This window comes from Helianthus annuus, chromosome 9 (genome assembly GCF_002127325.2).
Source record: "Helianthus annuus cultivar XRQ/B chromosome 9, HanXRQr2.0-SUNRISE, whole genome shotgun sequence".
Lineage (NCBI taxonomy): Eukaryota > Viridiplantae > Streptophyta > Magnoliopsida > Asterales > Asteraceae > Helianthus > Helianthus annuus.
In genome coordinates this window covers 150,136,986-150,163,741 of record NC_035441.2, presented here as the reverse complement: position 1 = coordinate 150,163,741, position 26,756 = coordinate 150,136,986, and the positions used below count along the sequence as shown (strand labels likewise).

The window sequence follows — 26,756 nt, the reverse complement described above, 5'->3', positions numbered from 1 at the left end:
TATGACCCCCGATGCGAATACAAAACAAACGTATTAGATCATCACCAAATTAGTCATCCCAAAGCCAACGAGCTAAGTAAGCACCTCATTTTATCTAGAAATCAATATCAAATTATAATATATAGTTTAGTTTAGTTAGCTTAGTATAACCAACTTTATGTTTAGTTAAATCTTTATTACTAACTAGTGTGATTCTCTCATGCTACGCACCAGGAATTCGGCTGGTATTATTCGACTTGTTATGATACCATCACTTGCTATAGCAACGAAAAAAGAAATTTAAAAAATAAAGTCGTGATATATTAAAAAGAAATATGACACGTGTTTTATATCGGTTGAAAACCATAAAAACAAGCATTTCTTGGGATAATACCGTACCGGCACAATGTTCGGTCAGAGTCGGTTTGGTTCGTCATGGTATTGGTACGATACCGACACTCTTGTAACTTATGATATAAAAAGAAAATTGTATTTTGAATTTAAATCCGTTTTCTACAAATTTATGCCGAAAGGTTAAAAAAAAGTTGAACATAGTTGTGTTTCATTTTTTAGGCTATGGAACGCAAATTATTAAATAAAAACTAAATATATAAATATAATCTAATAAATAATAATTATGATTAATCAAACTTACCTTTTAATATACATTATGATTAATCAAACTTACCTTTTAATATATATACAAGGGAAGGTTACTGTATAAGACAATTTTAGCGTACAAAACGTAAGAGACAATCTGAGCCATCGATTTGCAAGATTAATGGTTGAGATTAATTGGTACCCAAATTTAGAATTCACGTAATTAAAAACAAGGGAAGTAAGTCGGGAAAAAGACAAATTAGAACAATCCAATATTGTTGACTCATAAACCAATTTCCCCAATGATTTTCAAACAGTTATAACTTTTTCATACGATAATATTTAAAAAAAAACATTACACCGTATTAACAAGCATTTCATTCTCTTTAATTTGAGTACGCTATTGCTATATTTTTCTTTAAGTTTATTTTTTTATTTTACAAGCTATAAAGTTACGTGATTATGTTCAAGTACGTAATTACGTACTAGAACATAATCAATGAATACGTAAATCACGTACCATATGTGCAAGCACTAACAAATTCTTAATGTACCACTACATCTATAATAATGTACCAAAAGATCAATGAATACCTAAATCACGTACAAGATAATCACGTATCATGTGTGCAAACAGTAACAAATACTCAATGTAACACTAAATTTATAATAACGTAACGACTTATATTACAGATCTAATCATGTAATTGTATAAAAAATTAAGTTCTCATTATATTGAATGTATAATCACTTAATAATCATAACTTTAGTAAAAAAACATTATAAAATCAAAAAAATTATAATAACGTAATTACGTACCGATACATAATCACGTGACATTACACTTATTACATATGGTACGTAATCACGTATTGTAAAAAATAATCATGTAACGTTACACAATCACGTAATTTTATAGCTTGTAAAATAAAAAAAAATATTTAAAAATTAAGAAAATTATAGCAATAGGTCACTCAAATTAAAGAGAATAAAATGCTCGTTATACCTTGTAATATTTTTAATAAAATATTATCGTATAAAAAAATTATAGACGTTTGAAAACTGAAGGTGAAATAGGTTACGTGAGAAAAGACCATAATACATTTCCTCCCTTAAATTAAAAAGGACACATATTACCTAGAGCTTCTCTCCTACACTTCACATGCTGATTCTATCTTGTACATGATCCAGACCCTGTACATATAATACATATAACTATTTTAGCATAAAAACAATCTGATAAATCGCACCCCCCTAAAAAATAAATTAAATAAATAAATAAAAAAACCACCTTCCTGATCATAAGACCATCCATAATAAGAGCATTTATAATAAGACATTTTTAACCTTCATTTTTCTCATTTTTCCACCTTATTCATTTTTACATATTGTGGACTCCATTTTTTGGGTTCGTTTTTCACACCCTTATTTCCTCACAAACATGAAAAAATGAAGAAAAGGCGGGGAATGTGACAGATGATGGGGGCGGGGGCGGTTTTTGATGTAAAAGGTGATGGTGATGTAGTAACGTTTTTGGTTTTCTTTATTAGGTGACCTTTTGATGTTTTTAAAGAATGAGTGTTTTTCTGATGTGTCACTGACTAGACATGTTTTTATGTGTTTTTGATATACCTAAAAACATGCCTAGTCAACTGCCACATCATAAAAACACTCATTCTTTAAAAACTTTAAAATCCACCCAATAAAAAAAACTCAAAAACACTAAAATAGATTACCACATCATCACTACATTTTTATTTTAAATATCCATCTCTTTCTATATGCATTTAATATGTTTAAAAACAAATAGACCGTATCATTCTTTCTCGTATTTGTGGAAGAATGGATAGCTCAAAATTGAAGTTTTCCAAAACCCACCCAACAATAAATACATAAAAAAAATTGTTGAGATGACATTTTTAAGGGTGAAAATGTGCATTAGGAATTCCTATGCATAGTTTCATTTTTGTTGACCCATTCTATCACCAACAACAAATTGAAAGATAAAAGAACCAATCTCAATACCAACAATTGCTATAGTGAAAGTATCTTAAACAACTATCCCTACTAGTGCAATTGTAATTACCAAACCATCTTCCAACCCTAAGGAAACAACTCAACAAATCGGTGTCCCCCCCCCCCCCCCCGCTAGAGTTTTAGATAATAAAGAAATTATAATGAAAGAAAAGGTTTACCATGTTGGTGGAAGAGATTAAAGTGTGTGAGAAATAAGGATTCATACTGATGTGAGATTCTAGGGTGTTTCCATGTGATTTTAGGTGTGTATTTGCATAGGCTTTGATATATTGAGACTTCAGATTTAGGTTCGAATTTTGTTTGGTCTATGGCGAGAGAGATCCTAATCACTCGAGCAAATGTTAGGGGATATTGTAGATTTGTATGTGTGCATCTACAAGTTAGGGTTGCGGTTGATGAATGAAGAGGAAAATGTGGATGGTGGTTCTCATCAACATGGATGATCTTCGGTGGTGATGATTGACATATTTATGTGTTAACTGAGAAGAAAAAGAAAAAGTGATTGCAAGGAAGGGATTCGCCTTGAAGGGATGTAACCCTGTATAACGTGTGTGTTTATAATATGTAAAAAAATTATAAAAATAACAACTAGAGTGTATATATTATAGATCTTGACACTAGCTAGTTATAAAACTAAAATGTTGTTTGAAAATCTTAAATATCCATCTATACTTTAGATTTTAGGTTGGCTTAGGGGCTGTTTGGCAACATTCGAATGGTTAAGTGCTGAACCAGTAAGAGGTCTGAATAATTAAATGTTGAACCAGTAAGAGGTCTGAACTATTAAGAGCCTTTATAATGCTTAATCGTTTAGAGCCAAATGTCTGACCAATTAAGATTAGAGGTCTTAACCATTCAGACTCTGTATAATGCTTAACCATTCAGAGGCAAATTTCTGAACCATTCAGAAATCTGCTCGTGAAACAAACAGTTTGAACCATTAAGTGCTGAATCAGCAAGAGGTCTGCACCATTAAAAGCCTCATTAAGAGATAAACAAACAACCCCTTAGTTTTTAGCAAATGTTTACTTCTAAAAATATGTTAAATAACCAAATAAATATTAAAAAATTGATGTCTCATAAAACTTTTGGTCTTGTCTTCTTTCCAACTTTGATGTAATCCAAAAATGCTAGTTAAAAAGCCTAAAATACAAAAATCATCATGGTTAGCTTTTAACCTCTAATCACTTTGAGAGTTTGATTATCTAGAAATTCTTATTTAATCTAATGCCCCATGGAAATATCATGGGAGTATATTATTTAATAAAATAACATAAAAACAAAATTATTTAAAATAATAATACAATAGCAGTTGAAAAGCTAAAAGTGACATTGCTTTGAATACATATAAAATAATCATGCAATAAGTTTACAAGTCATCATAATATTTAAAACCAAGAGAAATCAAATATTGATTCTCATAAACCCTGGAAACCAAACCATTCCAAACAAACTTCATATCTCCCCTGTTTTCCTTTTCATTTCCTCTGTTCTTCTTCTTCTTCATATCGTTGACCAAAACCGAGTCTTTGACTTCCAATTTTCGTTCATTTTGCTGTTTGATCAACAAACAAAGTATGCTAAACGTGTTGCCAGATTGGTTGAAGATCATCTATGTTGTTTTTGCCTTCTGTTCTGCTCTGTTCTTCGGTGCTTTCAAAAGTTTGTAGCTTCTTGCTTCCTGTTTGACTTTTTCTTCGTTGACTGACATGAAATTGCTGTGTTTATTAATGTATTTTGCTGTTTGATTGCCTGATTTTATGCATGTATGAACAATTGATGCAGGTTTGTTGGTGGGTCCGATTGCTGCTTTGATTCTTATTGTAGGAAATGTTGTAGTGATTTTAGCTCTGTTTCCTACACATGTTGCATGGACTGTATACACCCTTCTCAAGTATGTTTTTGTTTCAATAATTTTTATAAAATATATGTTTTTTGAGTATTTTGGCGGAAGATTTTTTTTTTTTTTTTTTTTTTGTGGAATTTGGAATTAGAAACTGGGTAGTTTGACTTTTGAAAGTCAAATATGGGATTTGATGTCAAGTTCTGAGAAATTTGCATTTTTAATTTTGACAGGACTCATAGATTTGATGCACCGTTGAAAGTGGCATTCTTGTTTGGTGTGCCTGCTCTGTTTGGGCTTTGGTTGAGTCTAAGCATAGGAGGTAGTGTTCTTGTGGGTGTTGGCTATGGCTTTTTTGCTCCATTGATTTCATCTTTTGAAGCTTTTAGACAAGAAGATGAATCTCACAAGTTCTTTCATTCCATTGTGGTAAGTAGATCCTTATCCCTACCCCTTTAAATTATTTTATATGTTTCGCCTCACATACATGCATACACAAGGGTGCGTACAATACACAACCAATTTTAAGTAGAGAACTGAATAAACACTTATACGCTATACGCAGTGCATGATAGATTTATTGGGAGAGAGAAAGAGCGACGCTGACATAACCCCTTTATGTATTAAAACTAAAGTAGAAGATACCAGTGTTTATGCAGTTCACGTGGTTTTCTACTTAATATTGATTCTATATTGAATGGTCCTCAACATAGGCGTCTCTAAGAATTCACGTACCTTGTTCGAGTTTGAAAAAATGTGCCCTTCCGTAATGTTTTATTATTATTAAAAAAGATCAAATTAGTACTGGACTCGATAAACCTAATGCCAAGTGGGGTAAATTCTAAACCATAAAAAGTTATTTGTAAATGGGCCTATATTGGAATTGGTATGTGTTTACTATCTAAAAAAATAACATATATATAGCGGATTTTTTTTAAATCTCGTGGCCCCTCGAAATCACGGGCCTTGTGCGGAGGTCCTCCCTGCACACCATCAAAGCTGCCATTGGTCCTCAACATATGTAAACGGGTTTATAATGTTTGAATTGAACGACGATAGGATGGAACATGGGGAACAATTAAAGGAAGTTGCACTGTGGTTAGAGATTTTGCTGACATTTGTTATCATTCTTACCCGCTCTACTTGAAGGAGCTTCGCGAAACCCCTGCTTCTAACGAGCTTCGAACTCTTAGGTATTCTTTAATTTGTTAATGTTATATGACAAAATCAAGATACCCAACCATTTGTCACATAACTACATAAGTGAAATTACACAAATGGTCCTTGTAGTTTGGTTAAACTTACGAATATCAACAACATGTCGAAATTATGGATTTCAGGTTAATTCATGTGCCAGCATGCATAATTGTGGGATTACTGGGACTAATAGTTGATGTTCCTCTGTACACTGCGATTGCGATAATAAAGAGTCCGTACATGTTGTTTAAAGGGTGGCAAAGACTCATACATGACCTGATTAGTCGCGAAGGCCCGTTTCTTGAAACCGCATGCATACCCATTGCTGGTTTGACCATTCTTGTCTGGCCCATTGTTGTTATTGGGAGTGTTATTATGGCTATTGTTTCAAGCATTTTCATTGGTTTGTATGGATCGGCTATTGTATATCAGGTTTGGGCTCAAAACCTTATTTAGAGACTTTCCTAACTTCAAAGTTCAAATTCATAGATTACTTTCTTTGAGATTGACCTTTGACTTCAAAAGTCAACAATGACTTTTCTGGTCCAAATAGTAATGTTGTTTAAACCAGACCCATTGGACCGTGAACCAGGCAGCAACTCCGGTTGGACCGGCAGGTGTTTGACAACGGTTGTATGGTGAACCAGTTTTGAGGAACTTTCTTTTTTCTCGAATGTATTTGTTTTTATAAGATTTAAACTCGATGCCTCTCATACACATATCAAAGCGTTTGTCAGCAGTGGTGGATCCAAGAACTTCTTTCAGTGGGTTCGTTTTGATAGATTTTCACTATTTTTTCCAAATCATACAAAGTTCTTACTATTTTTTTTCCAAACCGAGTGGGTTCATCTGAACCCACAAAACAGGGCTGGATCCGCCACTGTTTGTCAGTTAATCTAGGAAGATGTTGATTTATATTTCTAGTAGCTAAATTAAATACTCATCCTTTCTAAAAAATCCTCTTCTGCATTTTATCTTTTTCTTGATAAAAGAAAATATATTTCTTTTATTTTTATATATAAATAACATAACAATACACATTATATGCTTTATGTGATATACAACTAAATTTTTAAAATTATTTATGATGTCATCCGGTTTTTAAGTCTAGTTCGACGGGCCCTGCCAAATAACTAGTGTGGCTGGTCAAGCTGTTCTGATTTTCAAAACATTGCTAAATAGATATTCTGAATGTATAATACTTGCGTTTTTGTGGTGGAAATGTAGGAAAGATCCTTCAAGAGGGGCGTTGCTTATGTAATCGCCATGGTTGCTGAGTTTGATGAGTATACCAACGACTGGCTGTATCTTAGAGAGGGTTCAATATTCCCCAAGTAAGAGCTCATTTTTAATATATATTAATTATTGTTCTATTTTTAGTGTTTTTAACACTAGTAGCATATATCATTTATATTGCAGGCCAAAATATAGAAAGAAAAGAGTTTCACATTCACCGGACGTTTCGGTTGGCGGTAGTCGGTCATCTGAAGGCAAACATAGCGGTCATCATCATCCGATGCAGGCTCCTGGTGTAATGCTGATGCCCACACTTTCATCATCAAGATCAGTTAGGGAGGTCATAAGGGAAGTTAAAATGGTGCAGGTAATCCAATAAACCATTTATTATCCCTAAAAATACAAAAATAATACAGCAAAATTTTTACAAAACTATAAACTGTCACGGGTAACAAGTTACGGCCCTATCCGGCTAGTTCTTCATGTTATATAGTCCTGGCTTTTTTCTTAAATGGGCTTTTGTAAGGCACTCTTGTCCAGAACTGGGCCAACAATTCAAACAGGGTTTATAACCAGTCATATTGGGATTGGGCTTCTAGGCCTAATCTTGAGCTGGGCTTGGGCCCATTTGTTCCCTTCTTTGTTATGTGTTTTAAAATTCATGTATACTTGTCATCATGCCATCATAGTTGTTAAATATCTTAGCCAAATATATTGTTATACACTAATATATTGTTATACAGGTTTGGGAAAACTTGATGCAATCTTCGGAAAGTGTGGGGAAGGAACTACTTGATGCAAATGTGATAACTCCTGGCGAACTTTATGATTGGTTAAACGCCAAAAAGGGAAATGAGTCAGCCATCATCGGTATCGGGTTACCTTGTTACTCGTTCTTCCAAAATCTTCTTCGCTCGATCAAAGTTGGTTCCGAGGGTCTAGTGCTTCTTGATGGGCTTGAAATAACCCATTTAAATCGACCCCAAGACAGATTGTTAGACTGGTTTTTTCATCCGATCATGGTTATCAAAGAACAAATTAGAGTGATCCAGCTGAGCGAAGGCGAGATAAGGTACTTAGAGAAAGTAATTCTGTTTGGGAGTGATTCGCAACGTATGAAATCTTGGGATAATGGTAGTTATGAACCTGAAGACACTCTTAGATTAGCTCAGATTCAGGGGATCAGCAGAAGGTAAAGATCTTTTTTTGCATATGCTAGTTTAATGTGGTTCGTTTATTGATGATTTATGAACTATTTTGGTAGGTTGATAGGGCTAACGCGTGGTGCATCGAAGCTGCCAACTTATAGAAGAAAGTATCGACAAGTGATCAAGAAGTTGATCCTCTATTGTATGGATAAGGACGGGACAACACGGTCAATGTCTATGAGATCAGTAGCAAGTGTGTAGGAAAAAGTTGAAAATTTTGATGTCATCCAAGTGTTTGTTCATATTCTTTTTTTGGTTCTATTGTTGATTATTATATACTGGTTTTGGTTTGTACAAAAGTTGGGGCTCATTTGAATATAAGAATCACCCTTTAACAACCATCTATTATATTATTATTTTGAAATTTTTAGTGTACAATCATGATCTTGGATTCTTTATCAGAACTTTTCTTCATACGTTAACTTTTTATAGGTAAGTGTATTATTACCAGCACTGTAAATTCATCTTTAGATATACTGATCTTTTTGTGTGGTCAAAACCACCTAAATAGATCATTTGCCTTTAGGCAGATTAACAATAGCGTACCCTTATCCTTACAAAGTTAGTGTGAATAAACAAACACCTCAACATTTTGCTTGACCTTACACAAATTTCAAATAATTTTCATCAACTTTATAAATTAGTACGATCCAACATCATTTATGTCTTATCAAAATGTTTAGTTTGGGTCTTCCTGCAACACCTCTTTCTTTCAGTAAATGTATAATATATAATATATTCAAGCTCTGTGGTGCTACCAAAGTCCGTTATTTTGAGGTAAGAAATGTTTGATTGTTCTAGCTCCCTTGTGAACCGTGTCAGATTCGTCTTTTGGATTTTGCAAATGCCAAATTGTCTTTCGGTATTAGTTGATTATTTATTGTCTTCAAGGGACATGGTGTGGTGGTTAGATGTCTTGTCTCCTACGAGATGTAGATATATTTAAAAGTAGGTTAGTTTAGGGATAAAAAACCTTGATTATTTGTTTATTTTTTATATTATTAAAAATATATTACGGGCATGTTTGGCTAAGCTTTTCCAACCAACTTATTGGCTTATTGACTTATCAAAAAGCCAATAAGTTGTTTGCAGTGTTTGGCAAATGGAAAAGTGTTTTTTAAAATGACTTTTTGATATGAAGGAAAATGAGTTTTTGAAAAGTTAAGAGATTGTGACTTCTTGATCAGCTTATAGCTTTTCAAACAACAAATTACCAATATATACCCCTTATTTTTTATGAAAGAATGTCTCTTTTAGTCATTTTACATCAATAAGCTAAGCTAAACACTTTTTAAAAAACAACTTAGTGACTTATTGGCTTTTCCCATGCTAATCCAAACACTTTTTTTAAAAACTCATTTTAAAAAAATCCTTTTCCCAAAAGTCTTTTTTAACTTAAATAAGCTTAGCCAAACATGCCCAACAAAGCGGAAAAAAATAAAAATAAAAACCACAACAACTTTGACTTATAGGTCCGGATTAATCTCAACGCATAAAATGTTACCGACAGTCTTATTGTATTTTACTTCCACGATTCCATACTAAAGCCCCAATTAACCTCAATGCACTCATGGCTGCAATTAACCTCCCATCCATGGCAGCCCCAATCTCTCTTCCCCATCCAAAACCACCACCCAACTCAACCCGTTCTCTCTCTCTCTACACACCTCAGTTTTCTCTCTCTACCCACCTCCAACTTCACCCATCTAAACCCACCAAACACTACACTAACTTACTTCATCTAGCAGTCCAAAACAGCGACACTCAACTTGCAAAGGCCATTCACGCTTCAATTCTCAAGCTCCAATCTCCTTCATCATACCTTTTCAACACCCTTATTCTCACTTATCTCAAATTGGGTCTCACAAGTCATGCACACAAGGTGTTTGATTGTGTTACAACCCCAGATATAGTCACATATACAACAATGGTTTCATGGTTTGCTAAGAATAATCGAGAAACTGAAGCTGTTAAGTTGTTTAATCAAATGAGGAGGTTGGGTATTGAGGTTAATGAGTATAGTTTTGTGGGTATTTTGACTGCTTGTGGGAGGGTTTTGGATCTTGAATTGGGTTGTCAGGTTCATTGTTTGGCTGTCAAGTTAGGGTGTGTCGATGATACTTATGTTTCCAATGCTTTGATGGGGTTTTATTGTAAATGTGGGTGTTTGGGTTATGCGCTTAAGGTGTTCGATGAAATGTCTGAGAGAGATGTTTCGTCTTGGAACACAGTGGTATCGGGTTTGGTTAAGGAGTACGAATATGAACAAGGTTTGGGATTGTTTCGTGAGTTGTTGCAAGGCGATGGGATTGAAGTTGACCGGTTTACGCTTTCGACTGTTTTGACTGCTTGCACGGAACATGGTGCGGTTATGGAAGGGCGTGAAGTTCACGCTCGTGCGGTTAAGTTCGGTTTAGAGAAGAACTTGAGCGTTGGTAATGCGCTAATCGGATTTTACAGCAAGTGGGGGAGACTAAAGGATGTGGTGTATTTATTTGATACTATGCCTGTTAAAGACGTAATAACGTGGACGCAAATGATATCCGTTTGTATGGAATCTGGGCTTGTTGAAATGGCAGAGAAGGTGTTTGATAAAATGCCTGAGAGAAACTGTGTGTCCTATAATGCTCTCTTACAAGGGTTTTTCCAAAACGGTGTGCCGTCTAGAGCGTTGTATATGTTTTGCAGAATGGTTAGCAAAGGTGTAGAGTTGGATGATTTCTCATTGACTATTGTTATCAACGCGTGTGGGTTGTATGTAGATAAAGACACCAGCAAACAGATACACGGATTTGTTTTAAAGTGCGGGGTTGGGTCAAACGACCGTATTGAATCTGCATTGCTTGATATGTGTTCCAAGTGTGGTAGGATGACCGATGCAGAAGAAATATTCCGCTGCAATTCATTAACCCGAAAGAGTTCAAGTATATGGACATCAATGATTTGCGGGTACGCTAGAAACGGGCTTCCAGACAAAGCACTTTCTCTATTCTTCGAAGGTCAAGCCGAACAACATATGGTCATCGACGAAATCGTATCAACTACAATCCTCGGTATCTGCGCGACACTAGGGTTCGACAGAATCGGTGAACAAATTCATTCTAGTGCGTTTAAATTAGATTTACTCCATGATATACGTGTAGGAAACGCGTTAATCGGAATGTACAGCAAGTGTGGCAACATGACGGCTGCTATTAACGTTTTCGATAACATGAAACGACACGATATTGTTTCGTGGAACAGTTTGATAGGCGGTTATATTTTTCACAAGCAAGGGGATAACGCGTTGGATCTATGGGAAGACATGAAAAAGAAAAACGTAAATCCGGATTTCATAACCACCCTCTTGATAATCTCGGCGTATACACACACCTCGTTAAACAAGGTCGATGAGTGTTATACGTTTTTTCACTCAATGAAGACCGCGTACAACATTGAGCCCGATTCAAATCATTACGCTTCATTGGTTAGTGTTTTCGGCAAATGGGGTTTACTCGAAGAGGCTGAGGACCTTATCAAGAAAATGCCGTATGATCCGGACCCTTCTGTATGGAGAGCTTTACTTGATAATTGTAGGGTTCATATGAATACGGTTATCGGCAAAAGGGCTGCGAAAGAAATTCTTGCTAAGAAGCCAAACGACGCGTCTACATACATACTTGTATCTAACTTATATTCTGCATCTGGGAGATGGCATTGTTCCGAAACGATCCGTGAAGAAATGAGAGAAAAGGGTTTTCAAAAACGACCCGGAAAAAGTTGGATTATTCATGAGAACAAGGTTCATTCGTTTTATGCGCGAGACAAATCGCACGCCTGTTTTAAAGACATTTACAGTGGGCTAGATATATTGGTTTTGGAATGTTTAAAGATTGGTTATGTACCGGATACGAGTTTTGTGCTTCATGAAGTGGAGGAACATCAAAAAAGGGATTTTTTATACTACCACAGTGCGAAATTAGCTGTTACTTATGGTCTTTTAATGAGTAAAGGTGGAATGCCGGTTCGTGTTATGAAGAATATTCTGCTCTGTGGGGATTGTCATAGTTTTTTCAAGTATGTTTCTGTTGTTACCAAGAGGGAGATTCATGTTAGGGATGCTTCGGGATTTCATTGTTTTGTCAATGGTGAGTGTACATGTAAAGGGAAGTGATTACCTTATGAACATATATGTGTTTTGTGGTTAGTTAGTAGTTACTCTTCAGATAGGAGTATATGTCTCTAGTTGACTAGAAGCGGGTGTTTCAATCCGTTTTCCACGAACGGGCCAATTTAACTACTAATCAATAGTGAATTGTTTGGAATAATGTTTAAAATGTGTTTAGAATGATGTAAACTAGTACTTTACCCGTCGGGTGGACGGGTTTTTAAAGTTGTAATGACATAAGTTTTTTTTAACTTACACTTATCTATAATATCTATAATATGTTATAATGTATGAGGGAGGGATATTTTAAGATACCCAAAAAATAAGAACTTCTTCCCTCTTTATTTATAAAAACACCCCTAAAATGAGGGTAACTTGGTCTTTTAAATACTAATTATATTTTAGTCCCTCCTATTATTACACTTAAATCCCTTTATTTTAACAAAATTATAGCTAATTAGTTACACTTATCCCCTTTCACAACAAACTTATAACTATTTTACGTATTCTTGTCATATCTTATAAACTATAATGTTTTAAAAAAATCCGAAGGTACTGTGATGACCTACTCATTTTTGTCGACGTTTCGATAGTTGTCTTGGTCAGTGTTGTTGTGCGGATTAAAATGTACAAGTAGATGATGCATTAGTGTACAAGTGATTAAAACAATGTGTCCTATCACATTTCAAATGCTCAAGACTCTCTACGTTGTTGTCATTATTATCAATTTAAAAATATTACAACCCTTTTCACTCCGATTTTTGTTTGATTAAGATTATTCACCAATTTGTTCCGACGACTCTAAACCTTGCACATACGGGTTTGATATGAGCTTTGTTCGTATTTTGTATGTTTGTGTATTTACTTGGTTGGGTGTACACACTTACATAGGTTAGAAATTAGTAAATTGACATCAAACAAGCTCACTTGTTTAATCCAATTTGTTATATTACAAAACTTTATATAATACCATATTTAACAAAATGGAATTTTAGTTTTCATAAAAAAATTATAAAAACGTTTTTAGAAGCATTTTCGTTTTCATAAAACCTTTTTTTATAAAAACTTTTTTTAGAAGTTTGGTAAATAAATTTTCCACCAACAAACTTTCAAGAAAAAACTCCATAATCTAAACATAATACATATTCAAAAACTGAATACCAGATTGTGTTGCAAATTTTTAGGGATTATAAGTTCAAAAATACTCTTATAGATAATATTAGTTAGTTGAAAAAAGCTACATGTTATTTAATTCGTTGGTTTATAGGTTCTATATATAGTATAATTCATTAGTTTTTTTTTACTTCAAGAAATTTCTTGTTCTTTAGATATAGTATAATTTATTAGTTATTTTTTTTCACATCAAGAAATTTCTTGTTCTTTAGAATTCTTGGTTTACAGGTACTTCAATTTTCTGTTGCGTATAACTTTGAATTATTCTTCTATGCTCACACTTAACATTCATCTTATTTATTACTTAGTGGTTTTGGAGCTTCAATATTCATCCTTTCAGATCTTTACACAGGTATGAATGTTTCTAAAACATGATATATTGTTTGTTTTTTTTTTCGTTTTTATATTATGTTTAAATGTGAATGTCGTTTTTTATCCTATATTACATATAACGGTAACATGATAAAATATGTAACTAAAATACATAACATTTTTTTTCAATCCTCAAACTGCTCCAGCTACTACTATTGATGATGTATCAGTTAAAGAGGAAAACAAAGAAGAAACTCATCCTCCGAAGGATGTAAAAATCAAACAAGAAGAGATACAAGAAATTTTGGAGGACGCTGATCCTCCGTGATGTCAAATAGTGGTGTGACAAAAATAGATGACATTCTTGAGGTGTTTAAACCGTATGATTACTAAATTGATCTCATCATGATGCAAAATACTTGACACTTGAGCTTTTAGTTTTCAACTTTTATATTTAAGACTTATATTTCCTTATTCGTATTCGTGTATTACTTTATTGCATCAATGGTTTCTTTAAGTACTTGATAATTTAAATTCTAAATGTAATAATTAGTAGACATGTATAATACTTATGACATACATCCACCACAATAATGCTACCATAAATATTATACGAATAAAAAAACTACCAGAAATGAGTGCCGCAATGCAAAGTGTTGCCCCCGCCGCATCGCGCGGGCACCCTAGTAGTGTGTATAATATAACTCATCAAATTAGTTCACATTTACATGTATAGAGTCCACTAATACGCAAATGAATGAATTAACATGGGGTGTGTTATTATACATTACAAATTCGAAGATGACGAGTACTTTGCTCAAGAGATTGATTAATACAACATTTAAAATGTCAATATAATTCTTCATTACATCTACAATAATGGGTTGTTTCCTCACTAATATAACACATTACCATACCAAGACTCATCTTGCTAGCTGTGATCTGGCCACTGCATGCAATTGATCCATGATGGTTCAGACTTCAGACCGGTTCAGTTCATGTAAGGCCAACCCAAATGCGGGGTCTGTTCTCTGATATCGGACCACCATTCATCCTAGCCTGTATTGCTGCATTGCTGTTTAGAAATTGCATTCCCTCTTCACCCATCTGCTGAACTTCGGAAGGCGACAAAACGACAAAATCCCGATGCATCGTACGCAGCCTACAAACTCCCAGCATTCAACAGCACAACTTAAGTCATTAAATACCCTAAACCCATAGGTGGCAGTTTTGACCCGTTTACCTAAAATGGATACTATTTGGTTATGCATTATCTTAAACGGGTCGAATTAAAAAAGAAGGGGGTCAAAAGTCGCCCAAAAGGTTATTCAAATGCTTAAAACATTCTAAACTGATTTATTAGAAAAAATAGGTTAATGTTTTGATAGCATAGTTTGTTAAATCATATTTAAATCACATATTTTAGTAACTAATATCCATGACGTATTCGCAAGTCATGACCCGACCTGAACCAACCCAACCTGTTTTAACTTGCACTTCAAATTTAGCCGTGTTGACCCATTACTGATTCGCAAGTTTTTCCACATTCATATAAGCAAGTAAGCGACTTGATTCCGGTGTTGTTCTTTTCTTAACATGTGTTGGCTACACACTGGTATGGGATTAATAGAGTCATCCTAGCCATGTGAAGAAGTGTAACCCCCAACTTCAAATCCATCATGCATGTTCAAGTGCTTCATTAAACCCATTATTATTAATGTCTACAAAAGTGATCTATGCATACCTACAGGATGAATAAATACAAAAAAAAGTAAAAAAGCTTTAGAATCAAATAAATTTACAAGTTACCAAAAAAAAACCTATATGGTTATACGATAACCACAACTTCAATCAGTAATTATAGTCTAACATTAACACAAGTGATTATCTAATATCACATAGACAGATTCAAAAGCATATGTATAGACCCCATAAACATACCATCATACTTAACACTTAACGCGTGATGATGTGACCCCATAGTGTGGCATGATTATAAGATAAAGTTATAAAAATACCAATTTTGATTATATTTTTAGAAACCATAGCAGGTATATTTGCCCTCACATCATCATCATCACAAATGGCCTGAAACCCACAGTTGCACGATTTATTCTCAAAGTATATAACTAAAAAAAAAGATACTCACTAATCTTCATTGGTCACATCACATGCGTGAGATCAGCCGACATCGGGCGCTTCAAATTCTTCCTACACACAAGTACACAACATAGGTTAGACAATGTTGAAACAATTGTATGAATACAGAATACCATTTAGAAGGCATTTATAGAAGCCATTGTTGCAATGAAAAAGCACTTTAAAATGGTAATTTTGAAGTGCATATCTATCAAATAAAATGGTACTTTTGACCACAAAAACTAATGAATAAAATAAATAAATTTATTTATTTATTCAAGGGATTAGGATTGTCAAAACAAACCAGCAAAAGAGTAGCTAGAAGCCAATCTCCAGCATTGTTCATACCTATTTCAATAAAAAAAACATAAAACAAAAAAAGTGTTAACTTCTATTCTGCAACTGGATAGATGATTAATAAACGTACAGAAAGTGATGAATAAAAATACTTCCACGGGACTGTCTTACCGTATAATTTTGTGTTTACATTAAATAGATAAATATATATGGATTAATAGCCATATATTTGTAGTGAGGTGAACCCGAGTGAAGCAAAGCAGTCAATGAGCTCTTCAGTTAACATAGTATGGCAAATCTAACACACACTAATGAACCATTCAAAATAACAAAAAAATATTTATCAAATTGATACTAATAAAATATGAATATACCTCATATCCATCAAGTGCTTGCAGCCTGTTAGGTATTTTTCTCATCAGAGTCGAGAAAGCAGAATGCCATAGTTACTTCCGCCACCTACAAAAGTAAATTTAAAAATAAATAAACGAAAATATAAAATAAATTCAAATGCTAAAATATGGATACAAAAGCTTCGTTTAATAAAGGCTGAATCTATCCGGACACCTTCTCCGTCTATTTTCACACTTTTTGTGCCCTAGACGCCTCGTATAGCTCTATACGAGGCGTATATGCACTGAATTCAAGGTGGTCTCAGAGGGTGTCAGACATGACGTTTAAGGAACCCTATACGAAGGGTACAGCCCTATACGAGGCGTCTAAAGTTGGGTTTTTTTTTGGCTGAAATGAGGGGTGTTTTGGTGGGTTTTGGTATGGTTTTTTGGATAGTTTTGAAGATGTGTTTATTTGTTGAAAATTTTTATGGTTTTAAAAAAAGTTCTTTTTTTTTTTTGTTTTTTACACTATAAAAAGTTTTTGTTTTTTAAAAATCAACTATTTTAAAAATCGGCTCTTTAAATATATTCTATCGATTCAATATTATATTGTTTTTAACATTTTGCTTTTTTAAATATTATTCTTTCGATTAACATTTTATCTCTTTCAAATATTGTTTCCGTATTATATTCAAGGGATATATTGTTTCCGTATTATATTCAAAACATATTTTGTTTCCGTATTACATAAATTTAAGACAACAATCATTAAGTAACCGAATAACTGAAAACAAACATAAATATGACATATATAAGATAACCTTTTACATCCAAAACAAAAATATATAAGATAAGTTTGTACATCCATAATAAAAATAAAAACAACAACAGGTCTATGCATCCAAATCCGAATCCGAATCCTGATGCTGCTGCTGCGGCTGGTGCTGCTGATGTGGTGCTCGAACCGGTGGAAGCGGTATCGGGGGTAATCCCTCTCTCTCTCGTCTATCCTGCTCCGCCCGTACCAGCCAACCTACCAAATCGTTGAGCCTGTCAAGCTCGGCTCGTACATCCGGATGTAGCGCAGCTCCGGGGGCATGACCTGGAATAATGTGTCGTGGAAACTGAGGTGCCCCGGCAGGTGGCGGTGGCTGTGGCACCGCTGCACCGTCTACATCCTCCGGAGGGTCCTCCACGGGCACTGCATCAGCAGGATCTGCAGGAGGATGAACGGGCTCGAAATGCTCTGGTAGGGCCTCCTCTGTCCATACGCCCCCCTCGCGGTTTTTAAACGCGGGCCAACGGCGAACCTCTTGATTACCTTCATCCCCCACAGCGTCTGAAAACCCATCCGCGTCGGCATGACTGGCGGCGTCCGTAGATGTGGGTCCTGGTGTGGTACGAGGCCCAATGAACGGGCAATGACGGTCACGTACGCCCCACCATACAAAAATCCGCGCTCCTGCCGGTGATGGGCGGAGGCGTAGTACTGGGCTAGACCGTGTGCTAGCGCGCACTGCCTCTTATACAACAAACAATAAAGGAAAAAAAGATCTGTGGTCGTACACCACTCACGGCTGTAGCTGCGCGCTGAAATAGAAGTAGCGAGCAAATGGTGCAGATACCTGCAGATAGTGTTAGCGAAATACAAAAAACAGAGATTAATAAACAGTGCATATAATCACAATAATTGCCATAATAAACGTACATACCTGTACAGTGGGTCCCTAACAAACGACACCCTCCCCTTCGACTTCTCGTGCTCCCAATGATCCGCCCCCGCAATCACCTGCCAAAACCCTAGAAGAGTGGGTTTTTCAACCATCACTAGCCCCGCTGTGTAAATCTCAGTCTCGATCTCCTCCTGCATGTATAAACCACAATGCACCGCAAACTCTGCTAGCGTCATCAAACGCATAACGCCAGCAAGCCTGAAAGAAACCTCAGGCGGAGGAGGTGCACCTGGGTGCAGGAGCGGCACTGGGACCCCAGGAGGGTAAAATGTGAATGACGAAAGGAACTCGACCAGCAGCTCCCTGTAGTCGGCGTGTGCGCCAAATAAAAAAGACGATGCCGTCCATCGCATCCCAGTCGATCGCTGCATGCGATCCAATGTACATCCTCCTAAGCTTCTGGCAATGACGGGCGGCCTCGGTGCCGTCGGGAAACTCTAGATATGGATGCCCCTGCAGCGTATCCACAGGCGGTCGCCGTCTCCGTCGTGGACCCTGCTGAACCGGCTCTACGTGAATGTCATCGCCCAGAATCAGATCGTCCTCCATAATCAATCTGCAAATAAATACCGTATACGTATAAAAACAATAATAAATAAATAAATAAGTAAATAATTAATTAAATAAATAATAATAATAATAATAATAATAACATTAATAATAATAATAATATTTAATAACAATAATAATAATGTTTATAATAATAATAATTAATAAATAATAATAATAATATTAACAATAATTACTAATAATTAATAAATAATAATAATAATAACAATAACAATAATAATAATAATAATATTAATATGTATAATATAATAATTAATAAACAATAATAACAATAATAATAATAATAATATAATTAATAAATAATAATAATAATAACAATAATAATAATAATAATATTTATAATATAATAATTAATAAACAATAATAATAATAATAATAACAATAATAAAAATAATAACAATAATAATAATAACAATAATAACAATAATAATAATAATAAAAAGAATAATAATAATAATAATAATAATAATAATAATAATAATAATAATAATAATAATAATAATAATAATAATAATAATAATAATAATAATAATAATAACATTACAAAAAAAAATCAGAGCCTCGTATAGCCCTCGTATAGGGCTATACTCGGCGTCCTGTTCTACTGGTTCATCTTCAACATTATAGTCAAACCCCCAAACCCAACAAAAATCAAATTTCAGGGCAAACCTACGGTCTAAAGGCAACAACGAGGCAAAAATACTTAACTACGGGATGAAATACGTACCGGTGATGCTTCAAATCTTCAAAAATACGGTCGAAATACGTACGAGGCGTATAGCTCTGTCTTGTGCGTATGTGTGTGTTTTTGTTGTTTGGGGGTGTAATCAGTGTCGTCTAGGCCCCCCCCAGACTTATACGAAACATAGACGACTCGTATAGAGCTATACGAGACGTCTATACTTTTTGTTAAATGACTATTTTGCCCCTGTATAGCCCCCAGTATAGGCATTTTTCAGGGGCAAAATGGTAATTAACCAAACCAAAAAGATATTTCTGGAGTGGTTAATTACCATTTTGCCCCTGAATAATGCCTATACTAGGGGCTATACAGGGGCAAAATGGTCATTTAATAAAACTTTTTTAATAATTAAAAAAGGAAAAGGTGTTAAAGTTGCCGCCTCAGTTGTACTACTCGTACAGACCTGTACGTGTCGTCTAGGCTTCTAAATTACCTTTGCGCCCCTGTTAAAGGGTTATACTGGGGACTTTCAGGGGTAAAATAATAATTAACATAAAATATTTTCAAAATTCAAATTTAAAGTAAAAGAATTGTTACCGCTCAAATAGACGACCCGTACAGGTCTATACGAAGCGTCCATTTTCAAAAAATTCAAATTTTGAAATTCAGATATTCAAAATTTAAATTTTCATAAACCCGCTCAAATAGACTACCCGTATAGCTCTATACGAGGCGTCTGGATTAAGTAAAATTACTTTTTAGCCCCTGAAATAAGCCTAGATTGGGGGCATATCAGGGGCTAAATGGTCTTTTGGTCAACCTTATACGACCCGTCTAGCTCTATACGAGGCGTCTACTTGTATTTTTTTTATTAAAATTTTATTAACCTGTTTTAATGAATTCTAATTATAGAATAATGATAGAAATTATAATAAAAATTATAGAATTTGTAGAAAATTATAGAAAAATACTATTAATTACAAAAAAGATACTATTAATTACAAAAAAATAGTATTAATTACCAAAAAATACTATTAATTACAAAAAAATACTATTAATTACAAAAAATACTATTAATTACAAAATATACTATTAATTACAAAAATCATTCTTCCGTATAACTATCTATGTAATTAAGACTGGGGTTTGATCTTGGCCGAGGATTCATTATCGATGTATACCATTCTAGACGTGGCAAGTACATATCTTCCCATTGTTCTGTATGGGGTCTTCGGTGGGTCAACCATAGCCCGTGTGCTGGTGGCATAGGATAATCCCCTTCCAGCTTAACATGTATGAAGTGGTTCTCGTTAACATGTGTAAGCGTTATGAATAATGGTTGTCGATTAGCCGGAGGACTTAGTATTGGGAAGTAAGTGGAACTCGCACCCATGGTTGTCGTTAACAGGTGCACCCCGATACCGTACGTTTGTGCAATAAGAAGTCCTGCAAAGGGGAAGTCCATCCAGTGATTCTCCCCACAACCGGCCACTGAATCCCAAATTAGGCCTTGACGATGCGTGTAAAAATAACCTTCAGCCCATGCTTCAAATATTGGGAAGCAGATCGATTCGTTCTGATCCATTTCTTGGACAAGGTCCCTTCGAATAAGCCCCCATGAACTCTGATCCATCCCTAAGCCCACAGCCACAGACCGAAACCCACAATGACCGTCCGGCATCACATCTCGTATGCACGAGACGTACAGATGGAACACTGGCGGAATGGCAGACTTAAACCGTTCGATGATTCCCACGTACTCGTCCCCAATGATTAATGGAAAACCGTGATCATCTTGTGTCTCTTTCTTCTTAGAACTCTTTGAACGGCTTAGGCTCGCTTTGGGTTTTTGGGACCTTATAACCGACTGTTGTGAGGCCTGAGACGGAACGTACGAGCTGTGGCGAGGTTTATCGTACTTACTTTTTCGTGAACCTTCAAAGCACGTGTTTGCATCACCGAAGGAGCTTCTCCTTAATTCTTCATCTATACGAGAGGCCTCGTCCAACCTTTCTTGTACCTGCTTTGTTGTTGGTCAGCCACGAGTATTTTGTTGGACAACCGGTGGTTTCTTGGTAGATTTCGTTGGAGTCAACACCGCTTTAATCTTTGAAAGCAGGCTTTTTTGCTGAGCTGGGGGGTGCGACTGTAATTGTTGTCTAACAACATCTAGCTCTTCGACCACGTCAACGGAGTCGTCTATCAATTTACAACTTTGGAAGTTAAGTTTCCGCCAGAAGACGTCTATGTCTTCGAGTTGAATCGGACGCTCTGCACGGTTAAAAACAATATTGTTTAAGTAAAATGAAAAAAGGAAATATATCACACAAGTGTTGTACGTTTAACAATTATTACCTTCACGCATGTACTTTTCTATCCTACAAGCACAGGGCAACCCACAGCTGTGCCACATTTGGCAACCACATGATGAATTAAAGCGCTCCAAGACATCTAGCTTCCTAATTGCCTCTCCATGCAACAAGTCAAGGGCTGTATGGGATAATTTTCCAAGTAGGTGTTGAAACATCGGGTGTTTGTGGTGTTTCATTGTTTTTTCGATGCTTTCTCGAAAAGTCTTCCTTATTTCACCGAACTGTGTCTCAACTATATCCCGGACACAACCAACTACGCAGTCCAGCGAGCTCCTATCTAGGACGTATCTCTTTAAGTTGGCGTGTTGGCTCTCAACTCTGTTTGTAGTACGATTACCAAAGTTGCGCCTCTTATCAGTCCACGCAAAGACAAACATCTCCTTATAGTCTTTTAGCCAGTTATCGTACACGTATTTGAAGACTCCTAAAAAGTAAAAATAATTTAATAAAATTTGCATAGGTGAGTCTTATGTTATTAGAAAAACTTACTAGAACGTTTGCACTTCACAAGTCGCTTTCGCATGTTGCGCAAGTGGTAGTCGTAGATGGGTATGGATGGAGACTCAATCAATGTCCCCGAGAATGACAAAAATTTCTTCCAGTCTTCGTCTGTGAAGGCACCCTTGCAGTGCTTCATAACATTCTGTTGTATGTGCCACCTGCAAAGAAGCCTGGAGGCGTCTGGAAATACTTTAGCACACGCGCCCATAAGGGCTAGGTCTCTATCCGTTAAAATCACACGTGGCTCCATACATTCATCCAACATTGACTTAACCCTCTCAAGCACCCACACAAAGTTATCACCCCGTTCTTTACTAACAACGGCATGCGCGATAATAAACGATTTGTTGGTAGGCGTCATACCAACAATCTGGATAAAGGGCATATTGTATATGTTTGTCTTGTACGTCGCATCGATCATCATGACGTGGGGGAATGCACGCCACATAACTCTCGAGTCCCGATGAAGAAAGAAGATCTCTATTTCGATCTCTGTTCCGGGTTCTTCCCGTGTCTCGTAAATAAAGTCGTTGTTTATCAGCACATTTTCTAGTGACTGCATGGGAGTCAATCCTTGTCTTTGTTCGGCTCTAATCTTTGCTACAACGTTTTGAACGTCTTTCTGAACATGAAACCTGTCGGGGTCCTGCTTCCTTATCGTTTGAAATATTTTGCGCGGCTCCATGTTTTGAGCTGTCAGCTGCTCGATCAGTTTCATTTCGCTTGGAGTAAACCTTCGCACAAACGCGTGGGCCGACAGGTCCTCACAAAGTTCGTGGTTATGTTCAATTGTTCCGTCTTTTATCTCCCAGGTTTCATACGGGTGGTTTCGGACAGCCAGCAGGTAAAACGGGCAACCGTTTTTTTTGCTTCCAGCTTTTCTAAGTGTTGCTGTACTCTGGTGCTCACCACCACGATCACATTCAAGCCATACCCTCCCGGTTCTTCCCCCGATTTTCTTTGATCGACGGGTGACAATAACGAAACCATCCGCGTTTGCTATTTCTTGTATCCGTTTCTTTAGTTCATCTAAGGAGTTGAAAACATGTAACATCGACAATATTATTAATAATAATAATAATAATATAATAATAATAATAATAATAATAATAATAATAATAATAATAATAATAATAAAATAATAATAATAATAAAATATTAATAATAAAATAGTAATTTATACCATCTTTTTTAAGTACGGACTGTCCAGAATGGGAGGTGCTTCACCACCATATCTACCATACCCACCATAACCACCATATCCTCCAACGTCCGAATTGTTTTGATATCCACCATCACCGTCTCCTCCGTATCCACCGTATCCCCAGTATCCATCGTATCCACCATATCCACTGTCTCCTCCGTATCCACCGTCTCCTCCGTATCCACGGTCTCCTCCGTATCCACCGTCTCCTCCGTATCCACCATCTCCTCGGTATCCACCGTCTCCTCCGTATCCATCGTTTCCTTCGTATCCACGGTCTCCTCCGTATCCACGGTCTCCTCCGTATCCACTGTCTCCTCCGTATCCACTGTCTCCTCGGTATCCACCGTCTCCTCCGTATCCACCGTCTCCTCCGTATCCACCGTCTCCTCCGTATCCACCGTTTCCTCCGTATCCACTAGCATGGTATGAGTCATCTACAGGGGCTGTTTCATCAACAGGAGGATGCTTGTTCAAATCTAGAAACGGGCTATTTTGTTTTCCTTGTATACTAGACACAACCTCCTCTTGCTCATTAGAATCGGGAACGCCAGACTCCTCCAAAATAGACAACCGTATCATCATTAGTAAATAATAAACTAAAACAACAAGTAATTAAAACATTTAAGCTAATAACTGTTACCGGAACGCTTTCGTGCCCCCACTTTTCGCTAGAATACTGCCCGAAGATATAGTTGCCGTCCCAATATGATGACATTTCAACACTCCGGGATGATAAGAACGCAAATACAAACAACAAGAGTCTTTCGAATAAATACAAGAAGAAACAGAATGTGTGAATGTGAGTGTTTGTTGAATGCTCGGGTGTGGACCAAGAATGCACTGTAGGTTGCATTTTATGTGAGCTAAAGACGCCTCGTATAGCTCTTTACTCCCCGTATGCCTTTAAGTCATGTCAGACATAGTCTCATCATAGTCAAATCGGTCAGCCCAAGACGCCTCGTATAGGTCTATACGAGGCGTCTAAGTACCCTCGTATTGACCCCTCGTACAGGGCTAGACTCCCCGTCTGATGTGACTGATGTGACGTTGTACGAGGTGCAGAAGCTGGTCGGGAAAAGCAACCCTATACGCCTCTATACGAGGCGTCTAGAAGGGTGTGGAAATAGGGAATAAGGTGTGTGAATATGTAGACCTTTAATAAAAAAACACATAAAATAGACATGATTTCGCAAACCAGAATTCGTAATAAGACTATCCACATCAAGGATGTTTGTAGGTGACATGGAGGGTGTTCATTCCTATGTGGAGGGCATTTGTGAGAGGGATGGATTAGTGGGTATTGTAGAGGATGACATGGAGGGTGTTCATTCTTCACAATTCCTGGGGAAGAATGGTGAAGAATGGGCTAATGGTGGGTCCTTTCTGTTTTTTTTATAAGGTTGTTTGTGGGAAGGATATATATGTCATTGTTGTGGGTAAAAAATGTTTGTGGGAAGAATAAGTGAAAAGCTGATGTGGCATGCTGATTAGGCTGTTTATAGAAAGGATAGCCTTTCACTGATGCGGATAGTCTAAGCATGGCAGAGGGATTGGGGATTCATACCACCTTGAAAGAGACATAATCAATCTCTTAGACAGCAGCTCAAACTTCTCATTCGATCTTTCGTCTTCAGTTCTTAACCCTAGAACTTCCGATCTTGCATAAATTAAACAGTTACTGAATGGAGAATAACCACAAGTTGGGAAAAACCATTCACATTGGAAGGTCAATATCGCTTAACATCCTGATGCACCAAAATCGCTATAAAGAATCGAACAATTAAAGTTGTATCTTGAACTAATTGATTCAACACGAAGAAGAATGTTTTGATGGAGAGACCTGTGTATGCAAATCGGGGATCGAACAACCAAGAGATGAGGCTTGATGAAGGATCTGACAGTTTAGGTTTTCAATGTGGGTGAAAATCCGCGCAATGGTTATCATCACTGTCTATAGGCTTCTATGGTGTTGATGACGGTTGCAGCAGCAAAAAAGGAGGACGACGTGGAGAGTGGGGGTTGCAAACCGCCCTAAAAGTGGTACAAGTAGGGTTGTAAACGAACCGAACGAACACGAACAAGGCCATATTCGTGTTCGTTCGTTAAGGAAATTAACATGTTCGCGAACTGTTACGAACACATACCGAACATAAGTTTATGTCCATGTTCGTTCGTTAAGGAAATTCAGTTGTTCAGGAACAGTTCGTGAACACTGGTCTCGAACACAAATGAACGCAAGCGAACACAAACGAACGCAAGCAAATAAAAAAGAACGCAAATGAACATTTGACTTGAAAATAAAAAAAATATTGTTATCTTTAACATTGGATATAAGTAGTCAAATACAACCATCAAATGATAAATCATAACACAAGAAGTCTAATACACCACCACACGATGAATAATGCTTTTGAAATCGTGCACTTGATATATTACTTAAAATTTGTTTTCAAACTATATGAAATATTTTGGAATCATGAGGGTTGTTTTTTGAAAACATAGACAAAGCTTTATGCATTTGTCATGTTAAGTAAATACACTATATTAGAAATGTTTTTGAACTTACATATAGAACGTTTTGAAATCATATAGGTTGTTTTGAAAACTTATGTTATGCATGTTTGAAGAAATCAGAACGTAATGGGTATGAGATTTGAAAATATCCTTGGTTGTCTAACCAAGGATTCAAAGGAATAGAAGCACGATTACTCATAATGTCACTTTATTTCCTGTACTTCGTTTCTTAGAATAAACGAGTACTTAGAATTTACCAAGGAAATCATGAGTAAACGCAAAAAAAAAAAAATGGGAAGAATTTTCACAAAAGTAGTTTGCAAGGAACATAGTTCCTTAATGTAGGCCTCATAGGGGAATGCCATTCATACATGTAACTATACTTGTATATCAGAAGTGCGAACAACAACTTTTATTTATGAACGGGACAGATTGTTTCACATTACAAGTAAATAGAAGAAACAAAAGCATAAGACAACAACATCTTCTAAACAGCCAACTGCTCATCCGTGGGTTGGATTTGCCTTAGCAAGCTTCGGGCAATTTCTTCGGAAATGACCCATCTCGCCACAGATGAAACAAGAACCTGGTAGGAAACGACCTTGAGCGGGATTGTTGCCAGCTTGGTTTGGTGCAGCTGCGGCTGGGCAAACTCTTGCTGTATGGCCTATAAG

The 26,756-nt window shown here is 36.2% G+C and overlaps 2 protein-coding genes and 1 long non-coding RNA gene across 3 annotated transcripts; 2 read left to right on the top strand and 1 right to left on the bottom strand.

Annotated features, from left to right (window-relative positions):
- The first annotated feature begins 3,989 nt into the window (after nucleotides 1-3,989).
- On the top strand, nucleotides 3,990-8,464 carry LOC110879060 (uncharacterized membrane protein At3g27390). The gene is made up of 9 exons (XM_022127469.2): nucleotides 3,990-4,278; nucleotides 4,402-4,510; nucleotides 4,693-4,888; nucleotides 5,519-5,652; nucleotides 5,800-6,088; nucleotides 6,884-6,990; nucleotides 7,076-7,259; nucleotides 7,636-8,084; nucleotides 8,157-8,464. The coding sequence occupies exons 1-9, from the start codon at nucleotides 4,194-4,196 to the stop codon at nucleotides 8,299-8,301; spliced, it is 1,698 nt and encodes a 565-aa protein (XP_021983161.1). The 5' UTR covers nucleotides 3,990-4,193; the 3' UTR covers nucleotides 8,302-8,464.
- A 1,151-nt stretch (nucleotides 8,465-9,615) lies between these two features.
- Nucleotides 9,616-12,407, top strand: LOC110879061 (pentatricopeptide repeat-containing protein At5g03800). The gene has a single exon (XM_022127470.2). The coding sequence runs from the start codon at nucleotides 9,671-9,673 to the stop codon at nucleotides 12,251-12,253; it is 2,583 nt and encodes an 860-aa protein (XP_021983162.1). The 5' UTR covers nucleotides 9,616-9,670; the 3' UTR covers nucleotides 12,254-12,407.
- Nucleotides 12,408-14,506: 2,099 nt separating this feature from the next.
- Nucleotides 14,507-16,584, bottom strand: LOC110879063. The gene is made up of 3 exons (XR_002558438.2): nucleotides 16,176-16,584; nucleotides 15,882-15,943; nucleotides 14,507-15,476 (listed from the first exon to the last, which is right to left on the bottom strand). It is a non-coding gene; the product is annotated as an uncharacterized LOC110879063 (long non-coding RNA).
- Between the last annotated feature and the right edge of the window lie 10,172 nt (nucleotides 16,585-26,756).

Bases quoted from the DNA above. Each gene is read 5' to 3' on its own strand.
- LOC110879060 (XM_022127469.2), top strand. From the start codon at position 4,194: ATGCTAAACGTGTTGCCAGATTGGTTGAAGATCATCTATGTTGTTTTT. The intron at 4,279-4,401 runs GTTTGTAGCTTC...CAATTGATGCAG, and splicing joins GTTCTTCGGTGCTTTCAAAA to GTTTGTTGGTGGGTCCGATT. The intron at 6,089-6,883 runs GTTTGGGCTCAA...GTGGAAATGTAG, and splicing joins GATCGGCTATTGTATATCAG to GAAAGATCCTTCAAGAGGGG.
- LOC110879061 (XM_022127470.2), top strand. From the start codon at position 9,671: ATGGCTGCAATTAACCTCCCATCCATGGCAGCCCCAATCTCTCTTCCC.